The sequence below is a fragment of the Gadus macrocephalus genome, chromosome 7 (assembly GCF_031168955.1).
Source record: "Gadus macrocephalus chromosome 7, ASM3116895v1".
Classification (NCBI taxonomy): Eukaryota; Metazoa; Chordata; class Actinopteri; order Gadiformes; family Gadidae; genus Gadus; species Gadus macrocephalus.
In genome coordinates this window covers 7,770,139-7,782,526 of record NC_082388.1, presented here as the reverse complement: position 1 = coordinate 7,782,526, position 12,388 = coordinate 7,770,139, and the positions used below count along the sequence as shown (strand labels likewise).

At 44.9% G+C, this 12,388-nt stretch overlaps 1 protein-coding gene across 1 annotated transcript in view; it reads right to left on the bottom strand.

The window, feature by feature from the left end:
* LOC132461174 (60 kDa lysophospholipase-like) overlaps positions 1-966 on the bottom strand; it is a 42,783-nt gene extending 41,817 nt beyond the window's left edge. The window contains exon 1 of the mRNA XM_060056219.1: positions 481-966. Coding sequence (XP_059912202.1) covers positions 481-574 — 94 coding nt within the window. The 5' untranslated portion in view covers positions 575-966. The remainder of the gene's footprint in view (positions 1-480) is intronic.
* Positions 967-12,388: the final 11,422 nt, after the last annotated feature.

Sequence of the window (12,388 nt, the reverse complement as noted above, 5' to 3'; positions counted from 1 at the left end):
CCAAGCTTGGTGAAGCAGCTCTTATTTTATTTCTTTATCGATCAAGAACACTCTTTTTTCTACAGTCGACACGATGTTGAATTGAAACCTTCAGACACATTGTTGACTAAAGCGAAATGATTGAACAGCGTGCCCGTGTGCATGTCATCAGGAGTCAGGGACGCAGGAAGTGGGGTGCTCCGGGTGCTGCCGCACCCCCTCTAGTGGACAACAGACGCAACTACAACACTTGAACTCAGGCAATGCCGCAGGTTGTTTTTTTTTTTTTTCGACTTCCTGCGTCCCTGTCAGGAGTGTGATGTTTCAACCAAAACAGTAGTAGGCCTATGTGTAGGTGTATCTGTCAGAATTGTTCACTAACGCACGTATAGACTCTGCGTAATCTACATCCTAAATGTCCAAGTAGATAGTCCATCAGATGATTCCCTAGACACGCAATGCTCTCTCCCGGCTCATCTGAGAACATAGATAGATAGTTACCCTTGTCATGTTTCTTCATTCCGATGGTTCCTCCGGTGTTGATGACCAGTACCCAACGATCTCCCCAACGTTCATGCATCATCAATTTTGGCATCGCGTTGGGGGGGCAGTTCAGAGACTCCGCGGTTTGGGATTAGACAAAGCTCGAGCGGGTGAAGTCATTTTTTCAGAGATCAAGGGAGGATTTGACGTAGACGTATTATATACGGCCAGGCCTGTCGCTATGGGCGGGCAATAGGGGGCTGGGCCCGCCCCCAACAATGCTTGTGCCCCCCCACTTGAGGCTCAGATCTCAAAAAAATAAATAAAATATTTTATATTATTATTTACATTATTAACGCTCTGTTCACTTGCATGGGCCCTTCACAACTTCCGGCGGTGAATTATATTTGATAATTCACCGTTGCCAAGAATAATTGACCGCTGTCAAGGTAAACAAAGGCTTTTTTGCCTCTAATGACATCTTTTGTATCACTCCGCAAGTAGTCTCGCAAAGCCAGACCAAACTACAGCAAGTAGAATGGTCTGGAACCACGCTACCTCGAGTCGTCTATCCTAGGGGAAGCTGGGCGGGCCTGTTTTTATTTCTTTAAACCAATCACAATAGTCTAGGGCGGGGCTAAGCCCGGGAAGCAGCAGCGGTGTCCATGCAAAATAGTGCCGGGGGAAATTATTTTGATGGAACTTCTTGACGTTCAGAATGAGGCTGTCAGAAATGGCTCAATCCCAACCGCAAATGCCACAAAAAAAATTAACGATGTATGTCGACTATGTGAAGATCTTTTTATAGATAAAAATAACCTACATTGTTTGTTTCTTTCTCACAATGATAACAAGCCACCATACACTTTGGCTCTTGAGGGGCTCACGGGACCTATAAAAACAACCGACGCTTTAACATTTATATGTGGTTCTTGTAGAACACTCACCTAGAACACTGTAGAACGGATCGGTTCATTGGTTAAATCAATGTCAAACGTGCATGCCGCTGTCAGAGTGAAACGATGCGCAAGTTCCCGAGTTTGAGGGGGAGTACAATACGGGAACGCCAACCGGAAGGGGAGGAGTCGCGGCCAAATCCGACGCTAGGCAATAGACGCTGTCCACTTCCGTTCAGCCGGACTACTCCGCAAGTAGTCCGATAACTTGTCAAACCCAGTGTCTTCGGTTGTAAAGCGACGTCAACGTCTTTGGCGGACTATTAAATCTGCTGGCTACGTAGGCCTACGTCAATGTAGCCGCTAACAGTTACCGCGCATTTTTGAAAAGTGAAGCTGGATGAGTTTTCGCTAGCTTACTTTCAGTGGCAAAGCTACACCTTTTTTGGGTGGGCTCAAGCCCACCCAAAACTTGCCTTAGCCCACCCTATCATTTCGTCCTCAAATCTAATATTCTACCTTTTTTTTTACACAAGCAATGAGAGAATATATGCTGTACACTAATGAACAGGCACAAATGGGCTAGTGAAATCGAGCGCAACCTTCCTGCAGGAATCTCTAACCTCTGATTGATGGGTGGGCGTCTCCTGTTTGACAAAACCAAAAAGGCAGCACGAGCACACTTAACATAGTTTCTGCTGTTTTGTCTGTCAAAAAAGCTTGCTAGTCTTCATCAGAAAATCCACGATTTCCAGATGTGTTATAACATGACCAGCTAATAATAATAATAATCATTTTAAAACCTTGACATAATCTGTCGGATGACTATTAAATGACAGATGACCACAAGGTGATTCTATCTATGTCTCCTCTTGAATTGCTTCATGTTTTAGTCGGCAGGGGCTTGTAATGCTGCGTAGCATGAAAAGCATGATAAGGTGCAAGGAGCAGAAAAAGGGTGCTAATTTTCAGTTGAAAAAAAACGCTGGCATTATTTTATCAGCTGAGGGCGTATTCATTGCCATAACAACGTGAGCTAATCAACAAGTACAACATGTTCCAATACTATGAGACTCATGAAATCGCCCTCAGCTTATAAAAGGTGCTGGGGGGGGGGGGGGGGGGGGGGCGCGACCGGCAGACGGGACTGTGTCGTATTTATTAGCCGAACTTGGAAATTGTTTTAAGTTGTTGCAGATGTTATCTCCGCTAATTTTATTAATCGAAATAAATATTAGCAGGTTCTCAATAGTAGGCTATTTCAATTCAGGGAGGGCGCGAAAAAATATCTGTCTCCTAGGGTGGGAACGACAGAAAATAATTGAGAGCCACTGGTCTAGAACATGTTGTACTTGTTGATTAGCTCACGTTGTTATGGCAATGAAAACGCCCACATCTGATAAAATAATGCCAGCGGTTTTGTTTTAACTGAAAATTAGCACCCTTTTTTTTTTGCATCGGAACAAGATTTTTTTGCATCAGAAGTTTTATAAAAATGTATGGGTCCCTCAAAATGAGACAACGTAGTTTATTGCACCCGGAATAGTGATATGTTTCTCATATTATTAATCTTGTACATGTTGTACCAAAGTGTTTCAGTAACTGTGTAAATAAAAACAAAAGGGGGAAATATGGTAATTTTTGAGTGAAACTTACACAAAGGAAATTTAATATACCTCAAATTTGTTATTACAGTTCACATCCATTGATTATTCCTTCATCCAATTAGTATCACTTTAGTGTTTCAGAACTGCATTATTTAGCTGACACTGCCAGCTTTTGGCTTAGACATACAACAGCATAGTAACTAATAAAATAAAGGTTGTGGAATAAAAAAATCTTGGACAGGACTTTATATACTTCATATAGTCCTGTGGTTTCCTGGGGTTGAGCCCCCCCCAAAAGTCAAAAAAGCTTGCTAGTCTTTATCAGAAAATCCCCGATTTCCAGCTGTGTTATAACATGACCAGCTAATAATAATAATAATCATTTTAAAACCTTGACATAATCTGTCAGATGACTATTAAATTACAGTTGACCACAAGGTGATTCTATCTATGTCTCCTCTTGAATTGCTTCATGTTTTAGTCGGCAGGGGCTTAATGCTGCGTAGCATGATAAGCATGATAAGGTGCAAGGAGCAGAAAAAGGGTGATCATTTTCAGTTGAAAAAAAACGCTGGCATTATTTTATCAACTGAGGGCATATTCATTGCCATAACAACGTGTGCTAATCAACAAGTAAAACATGTTCGAATACTATAAGACTCATGAAAACGCCCTCAGCTTATAAAAGGAGCTGGGGGGGGGGGGGGGGGGGGGGGGCGACCGGCAGACGGGACTGTGTCGTATTTATTTATTTTAATAAGTTACTTATTTTATTTTAAATAAACATAATACCAAGGGTCAGAAGTTTTACAAGAATTTTGATCGTACAAAGTCATGCCAGAGGGACTTGGTGTCTTTATTCATGCTTGAAAGATGAACATATATTATTTTTTTTGAAAGGGAATAAGCTGATGAAGCTGACTGTTTAAAAATATTTTTTATTAAATGCAAACCCCAGTGAATCATATGCTCTTGTTTCTCTGTTTTCAGATTCACACAGACTTAGCAGTCAGGTTTAAATGTTACAAATTGAGTTAATAAACTGAATTTGGAAATTGTTTTAAGTTGTTGCAGATGTTATCTCCACTAATTTTATTAATCTAAATAAATGTTAGCAGGTTCTCAATAGTAGGCTATTTCAATTCAGGGAGGGCGCGAAAAAATATCTGTCTCCTAGGGTGGGAATGACAGAAAATAATTGAGAGCCACTGGTCTAGAACATGTTGTACTTGTTGATTAGCTCACGTTGTTATGGCAATGAAAACGCCCACAGCTGATAAAATAATGCCATCGGTTTTGTTTTAACTGAAAATTAGCACCCTTTTTTTTTGCATCAGAACAAGATTTTTTTGCATCAGAAGTTTTATAAAAATGTATGGGTCCCTGAAAATGAGACAACGTAGTTTATTGCACCCAGAATAGTGATATGTTTCTCATATTATTAATCTTGTACATGTTGTACCAAAGTGTTTCAGTAACTGTGTAAATAAAAACAAAAGGGGGAGATATGGTAATTTTTGAGTGAAACTTACACAAAGGAAATTTAATATACCTCAAATTTGTTATTACAGTTCACATCCATTGATTATTCCTTCATCCAATTAGTATCACTTTAGTGATTCAGAACTGCATTATTTAGCTGACACTGCCAGCTTTTGGCTTAGACATACAACAGCATAGTAACTAATAAAATAAAGGTTGTGGAATAAAAAAATCTTGGACAGGACTTTATATACGTCATATACACCTGTGGTTTCCTGGGGTTGAGCCCCCCCAAAAGTAAAAAAGGCTTGCTAGTCTTTATTAGAAAATCCCCGATTTCCAGCTGTGATATAACATGACCAGCTAATAATAATAATAATCATTTTAAAACCTTGACATAATCTGTCAGATGATTATTAAATGACAGTTGACCACAAGGTGATTATATCTATGTCTCCTCTTGAATTGCTTCATGTTTTAGTCGGCAGGGGCTTGTAATGCTGCGTAGCATGAAAAGCATGATAAGGTGCAAGGAGCAGAAAAAGGGTGCTAATTTTCAGTTGAAAAAAAACACTGGCATTATTTTATCCATCTTGGACAGGACTTTATATACTTCATATACACCTGTGGCTTCCTGGGGTTGAGCCCCCCCAAAAGTCAGAACCTAGAATCGCCCCTTGTTACTTTCATTTCTAGTTCATCATCATGGATATTCGTAAGTGGTTGAAAAGCCCACCAACAGTCTAATTATCAGTCAGATAATTTCCTGGACCCATCAAAGGTAATGTCACGCCACGTCCTGTCACACGGTCCAATACCCCCATCTAGTGGCCGCCTGGTGCCACTGGGCCTCACCTCCTCTACACACCTGTTCGCGATCTTCAATCAACGTCCTCTACTTAAGCCGGGGATCTGCCGGCGCCAGTTCGTTGTTTACCACTACGCAGTTAGTATCAGACCTACCAGCATTCTCTCTTGCCTAGCCCGTTTCCTCTGTCCTCTAGTAACCCTTTGCCCTCCGTTCGTAGTTCTCCGTTCGTTACTCTGACCTCCTGTTGCCGAGCTCCTGCCTGCCTGACTACCCGCCTACCGCCGAGCCCGTCTACCTGACTGCCTGCCCGTTGCCGGATCCCCGCCTGCCTGACTACCCGCCTACCGCCGAGCCCCTGCCTACCTGACTGCCCGCCTGTTACCTGACCCCCTCGCCTGTCCGACTACCCGCCTGCCTATCAATAAACCCCGTTTCCCTTTACCCCGTCTCAGTCTGTGTCTGCTCTTGGGTCCCAACGTTCCGTACTCCCTTAACAGTACAAACTGGCCAGCATGGACCCAGCAGACGCAGAGGCTTTCCGGCAAATGATCTCCCGCCAAGGGGCCCTTCTGGGTCAACATGACCAGGCTCTGCAGGAGGTCACCTCCACTCTCCGGGAGTTGACCCAAGCGTTCCACTCCAGACCTCCCGCCCCCTCGTCGCCCCCGTCCCCACCCATCGGAACTGTGGCTTCTCGGGAACCGTTCATCCCAGCCCCCGAGCGCTACGAGGGGGACCTAGGATCCTGTCGGTCATTCCTGCTCCAGTGTTCCCTGGTATTCGAGTTGCAGCCCCAGACCTACCCAACGGAGATATCCCGGATCGCCTTCCTGATCGGGTCATTACGAGGGGAGGCTCTCGCTTGGGCGGCGGCCGTATGGGAACGCGGTTCCGCTCTCTGTTCCGACTACTCCGCCTTCAATCACAATCTAAACCAATCACAATAGTCTAGGGCGGGGCTAAGCCCGGGAAGCTGCTGCGGCGTCCATGCAAAATAGTGCCGGGGGAAATTATTTTGATGGAACTTCTTGACGTTCAGAATGAGGCTGTCAGAAATGGCTCAATCCCAACCGCAAACGCCACAAAAAAATAATTAACGATGTATGTCGCCTATGTGAAGATCTTTTTATAGATAAAAATAACCTACATTGTTTGTTTCTTTCTCACGATGATAACAAGCCACCATACACTTTGGCCCTTGAGGAGCTCACGGGACCTATAAAAACAACCGACGCCGGCATGACATACAGGTTTTCACCTTTACAACACAAGGAGATTAAACACAACAGATTTAATAATATGCTCTAGGTGATGTTCTTTGCGTGTCACAGTAGTTTGAATGAACAATTACTTATATAAGGCAATCACTATAAATTATTATAGGGGTCATTTGACCCCTCTTGTGGCGCTAGTAGTAAGTAAAAATGGCCCGGCGTTCCTAGTGTTCAATCTCATGTTCCTCAGCGTATCACAGGAAATATTAGAGCTTATCTGGATCAAACAAAACTTGAACAAATTGATCACTTGCCCATTCCTGAACATCACTGGTAATTCCCTTCCAGTAGAAGCGTTGGTTGATCTTGTCCAGCATCCTCTTGACTCCAAAGTGGCCAGCATGGACTTCTGTCAGCACCTCATCCTTCTCCTTCTCAGTGAGGATCACCCTCCTCATTGAAAGGCCATTCTCCCCAAGGTAGTACATACAATTCCCTAGAAAGAGGGAGAGAACATACATCAGCACTGCATCAGGTGTAGATTGCTTATAACTTAATTCAGTTTCCTTTGCAGGGCCTACTAATTTGTGAAATAGAAGATGAATTATGATGGACTGTATAAAATGTTATTTATTTAATTACAGAATACCTTTAAGAATGATTTTTTTTGCATCCCTCCGGATCTGCCGTTTCTCCGTGAGAGAGCGACCTGCTTCATACGTCTGAGACGACAGATACAAGAAAATACAATTAAATGACACCATTTTCAATCAACAAGAAAAACCTATACACCTAAAATCTATCAATCTATCTAAATTAAATGAACACAAGCTAGCTAGCTAGACTATGAGAACGTTAAACACACAGTTTACTGCACGTTAAACACTCAGTTTACTAGCTAAATACGATTAAACAATTTAATACAATACAAATCTAAAGTTAGCAACGCTAATAAATGTAATTTGTAAGTGTAAGTGTTATCTGTCTTGTCACGGTCAATGTTATCGGTCTTGTCACGGTCAATGAAAAATGGCGAATGAACGAGCTTGAAGGTTCGCGAATGTTCGTCAACCTTTCACGTCATTCGACGCGATCATCTGTTTCCAGGCAGGTTTGGAATGGATTACGTATTGATGACGCGCCCGGTACAAATTTGGCAGCCGGTACAAATTTGGCATGACAGCGGCACTCCCTGTGGTCGTGGGCGATGACCCCTCTCAGTCTGGATGGCCCCCAAAAGTGACTTTCTTTGGCTCAGGGTCAGCCTCTGTGAAGCACGTTGTGTAACTTTATGCATGAAAAGTGCCATATGAATATTGTTGGATTTGAGTACACTAAATTGAGTATAAAAATATGCCTTAGTTTTTTTAAGTAAATGTCACTCCAAATTTCTTTCAGTGCGCTCTATCTCCTGAGCTACTAGTACTACTTCAGCTTCTCCTAACCTGAAGGTTGCTGGGGCAATCCCAGACAAGCTGGCTGTTGCCTTGCATGGCTGACTCCGCCGTCAGTGCATGAATGGTGAATGTGACTCCAAATAATTTTTATTTGTAATAAATGTAGGCTATAACAAAATTATTGCGATTCATGCGATCATTTTATTTGCAATAAATGTAGGCCTATAACAAAATGATTAAGATAATTTATGTGTATTAAACTGGACATTCCCATTGGTCGTAAAATGAGACATAGAGAAGGGCATAGGGAAATTCATGTCAGAGAAAGATGAATTGGACGAGGTAGGCCGAGTGGATTGCGCAGCTTGGGGGGAGAGTGCAAGCTTGCTGCGGAGGCCTGGGGTGCGGACAACACCCGACTCCAAACTTTTTTGTCCGTGTTGGATGGCGCCCAGTAGCTTTTTAGGCTGGATTCACACCTGCAAATTTTTTTTAGAAAAAATGTTATATTTACAGTAGGTTATTATTACAATGAATTTATAGGCTTTTGTCTGGACTCCAGCCCGGCCTCAGACAGACGACGGACAGCCGTGCTTCTAAGGCTGTGGTTGGTGTATCTGGTGGTCAGACCAGTTGCTTTTGATAATCGTGGAAGCATGTCCCCCAGGTAGTTCTTCCCCATCGGCTGTGTGGAGTACCAGAGATGTGGTTGGGGGTCCTTTAGTGGATGGAGGTAGAAGGCGGTGACACCCGGCGGACGTCTGGCGAGATATTTTTTGAAGCTCAGGACTGGACATCTGGGGTTGCCTGGCTCTGCATACATTGCGCCTCGGAGGTTTTCTTTGTTTTGGTCATTTGGTTGTTTGTGGTTCTTCTTCTCCGGATTGAACGACAAACTGACATATACTTCCCCGGCTTCATCCACTTTTATGGAAAATGAGGACGCAGTCAGCTCCCGAGTGCCCTCCCTGCCTCGCCTCGCCAAGCAAAGCTGGAGGTCAAACCAAATCTTGGAGACGAGACCTAACGGGTTGTCCGGGGAGAGAGCTGTAGATTCACGCAGCAATTTCAGGTCAGCCTCGGTAACGTGCGGATGGTGTTTCGCCTTGTCTTGGCCATTCTTTCGATGCCTTTTTATTATTGATTTGAACACCCTGTTGCTGATGGTAAACTCACTGTCTGCTAGGGATGGGCGTGAGGAATCGATTACTCGAGTACTCCTCGTTACAAATGAACTCGGTTGGTGTACAGGCAAACTCGAGTTTGCATATACACACACAAACAAAGTTTTCTGAAGCAAATGTATCAATTTTCTGTGCGGCGCCACTAACGCATGCCGTGGGCACAAAGTAAATTAAATGTATCAAATTTCTGTGTGGCGCGTGCCGTGCCATGTGCAGGCACGCCAGAATTCAAAAAGTTAAGAGATGGCGGTTAAAGCAAAGCGCAGCGAAGAATTGAAATACTTTAAAGTAATAGGAGATCATAAGGTGAAATGTAAAATATGCAAAGCGAAATCGAGCTACCAGAGTACTACAAGTACTATGCGGCAACATATGCTCCTGAAACACAACGGTGAGTTCGGGAAAGCAAACCCGCAGCAACCAAGTGTGTCAGCTATTTTCACCGCCGCAAGACGCAGCTGTAATCCCGGACGAGAAGATCACAACGCTGAGTATTTCCATAGTCCATTTGCTGCCGTTTTATTTGCATCTTTAAATTATTTGCAATGCTACTTGTTTCGTTTTTGTTTTTTTAAACCGTTCCGACGTGATTTAAATTGTGAGACGCATATTTATTTTTGTAAGGAAAATGTGTTTTGAACGTTTGCAAAAATAAATAATGAATACTCTGATAACTTTGACTGTTTTGATGGAGAATAAGCATTACATGTTTGGTTGGTAATATTGCCGTTCATCATAGGCCTATTCCTGCTGCAGATGCGTTGCATTCTAAAAATAGATTTGATTAAACGAGTACTCGATTGATCCTCGAGGAATTCCTTCGATCACTCGAGTTTGGAATTTACTACTCGTGCCCATCCCTACTGTCCGCATATAAATTGAACCTCGAGAAATGACGGTTCAGTGAGGCTCTGATGCTGGTCATTGTTGCCACACTGTATGGCTTGCCTACTGCACTCTGAACTGTAGCATAAAAAGGTCTTAACAATTCGTTAAGTTCTTCGGCAATGCAGGTGTCCGGGTCATTTGTCACTGTCAGTCTATCCTTCTGGTGGCTCTTCCACTCGGTGAACACCTTGATAGCAAAGGCAGTTTACTTTTTGGTGTTTGCTTCAAGGGCCGCGTCTTCAATTGTACGCAGCTCCTCATCTGTCAGATTTCGGAAGTGGGTACCCTGGGCCTTGTCTTTGGTTTTTTTGATTTCGTCGTCATCGTCGGTCTTTAGCCAGTCCTCGAATGTCTTCCCTACTACAAATAGATTAAAATTGACCTTGAATTCGTCCATTTACAATGGACCTCATGTTTGAAATGTATGTGATAGAAAACGATACAAGCGGCGTAATGATCTACTGTGCTCAGTCAGCAGCAAGTAGAACCGACAAGTCAGTGGGCAATATGCCGGATTAATGCACCCCTCCCAGCCAATCAGAATCGAGCATTTTTAAATTAAGTAGAATAAAGGAGGTATATAGCGTATATACAATTTTACATATTTTTTTGATTAATTAGTAGGCTACCTATTTTTGTTTGTGTAGACACATATACCCATGATATCGAAATGTCAATTGTATCCTTTCGATTTTGTTTTCGAAATAACTACTTATGACGTAGCCTGGTCCTACCAGCTCTCGTACTTCATGTCATTTGTACAGAGTCTGGACCATGGAACTATTATAGAATGGACAGCGGATTCCAAAATGGCGCCCATTCATTCCTATAAAAACTGCGCAATGTCGCAGGGTACAAGCCATAGATATATATATCTATGGCACAAGCCCCCAGGAACAGTGCATACTTCCGCAATCCACCAGTGCTCAGCGGCCAAGCCTGGTATTGCAGCTGTTTAAGAGGGCTGTGGACGGGTCCCTCGATTCAAGGGGTCCAGAAGTAGATATCTCCGTTCACTCCAATACAAGTGGGGAACAGGAATATGTCTCCGCAAAAAATTACCGGATATCAATCAAAGGCTCATAATTATCAATGTTATTGCTTAAGAAACAGATTCCATCCAAATATGTAAAATGCTATCAATAATTTCTACAAAAAATAAATGGTTACATATCGATCAGCAACGAGGTTGGAGTAGCCTACCCACATAAATATTTGTAATAGGCCTACACCAACATTGTTAACTGCCATACGCAGCTAAACAAGCAAATGAAAAATTAAATACTAACGCAATTATTTTGTCAGCCTGTAGCTGCTAGCTTAGCTCAATTACCTAGTCGTTAAATAGGTATGTTACGTGCCCAGGCTGCCTATTAGCCTGCATGACGATGTTGCTTGTAGCTACTAGTTAACAGGACTATCTGTTTTGGGGCGTACGTGCAGGGCTGTTGCGACAAGGCCCGAGTTGGAGGACGCCTTACCCGAGTGGGCAGTCGAGCTGCTCAACCCCACAACCTTTTGGCCGGATAGCTACATGCCACTGCCACCGGACTTTGGTGACCGGCCTAAGCCTCCACGCTCCTGCTCTCAGCCTCTGCCCCCGGTCCCCAGCTACCAGCCTCTGCCCCCGGTTCCACGCTCCTTCCCCAGCCTCTGCCCCCGGTCCCCAGCTACCAGCCTCCTCCTTTACGGACAATCAGAGTGGGGGTGGTGAGTTTGGGGTACAACCCGGTTCCTCCTGGCACTCCAGCTCCCGCACTGACTCCGGTCCCCAAGCCCTGTCCGGTTCATGAGCCCACTCCTCTCCTTCCAGAGGGGGTCCGGCCTCTGCTCCTGCCGGAGGGGGCCCGCCCTCCAGACCGTCCAGGGGAGGCACGCCCTCCGCTCCTGCCTGTGGGGTCCCGCCTTCCAGAGGGGGTCCGCCCTCTACCTGTCCTTCCTCCAGAGGGGGTCCGCTCTCTACCTGGCCTTCCAGAGGGGGTCTGCCCTCTACGTGGCCTTCCTCCAGAGGGGACCTGCCCTCTACCTTGCCTTCCTGAGGGGTCCCGCCCTCTACCTGGCCTTCCTCCAGAGGGGGTCCGCCCTCTACCTGGCCTTCCTCCAGAGGGGACCCGCCCTCTACCTTGCCCTCCTCCAGTGGGGACCCGCCCTCTACCTTGCCTTCCTGAGGGGTCCCGCCTTCCAGAGGGGGTCCGCCCTCTACCTCGCCTTCCTCCAGAGGGGACCAGCCCTCTACCTTGCCTTCCTGAGGGGTCCCGCCTTCCAGAGGGGGTCCGCCCTCTACCTCGCCTTCCTCCTGAGGGGACCCGCCCTCTACCTTGCCTTCCTGAGGGGTCCCTGCTTCCAGAGGGGGTCCGCCCTCTACCTGGCCTTCCTTCAGAGGGGACCCTACCTGGCCTTCTTCCAGAGGGGACCCGCCCTCTACCTGGCCTTCTTCCAGAGGGGAC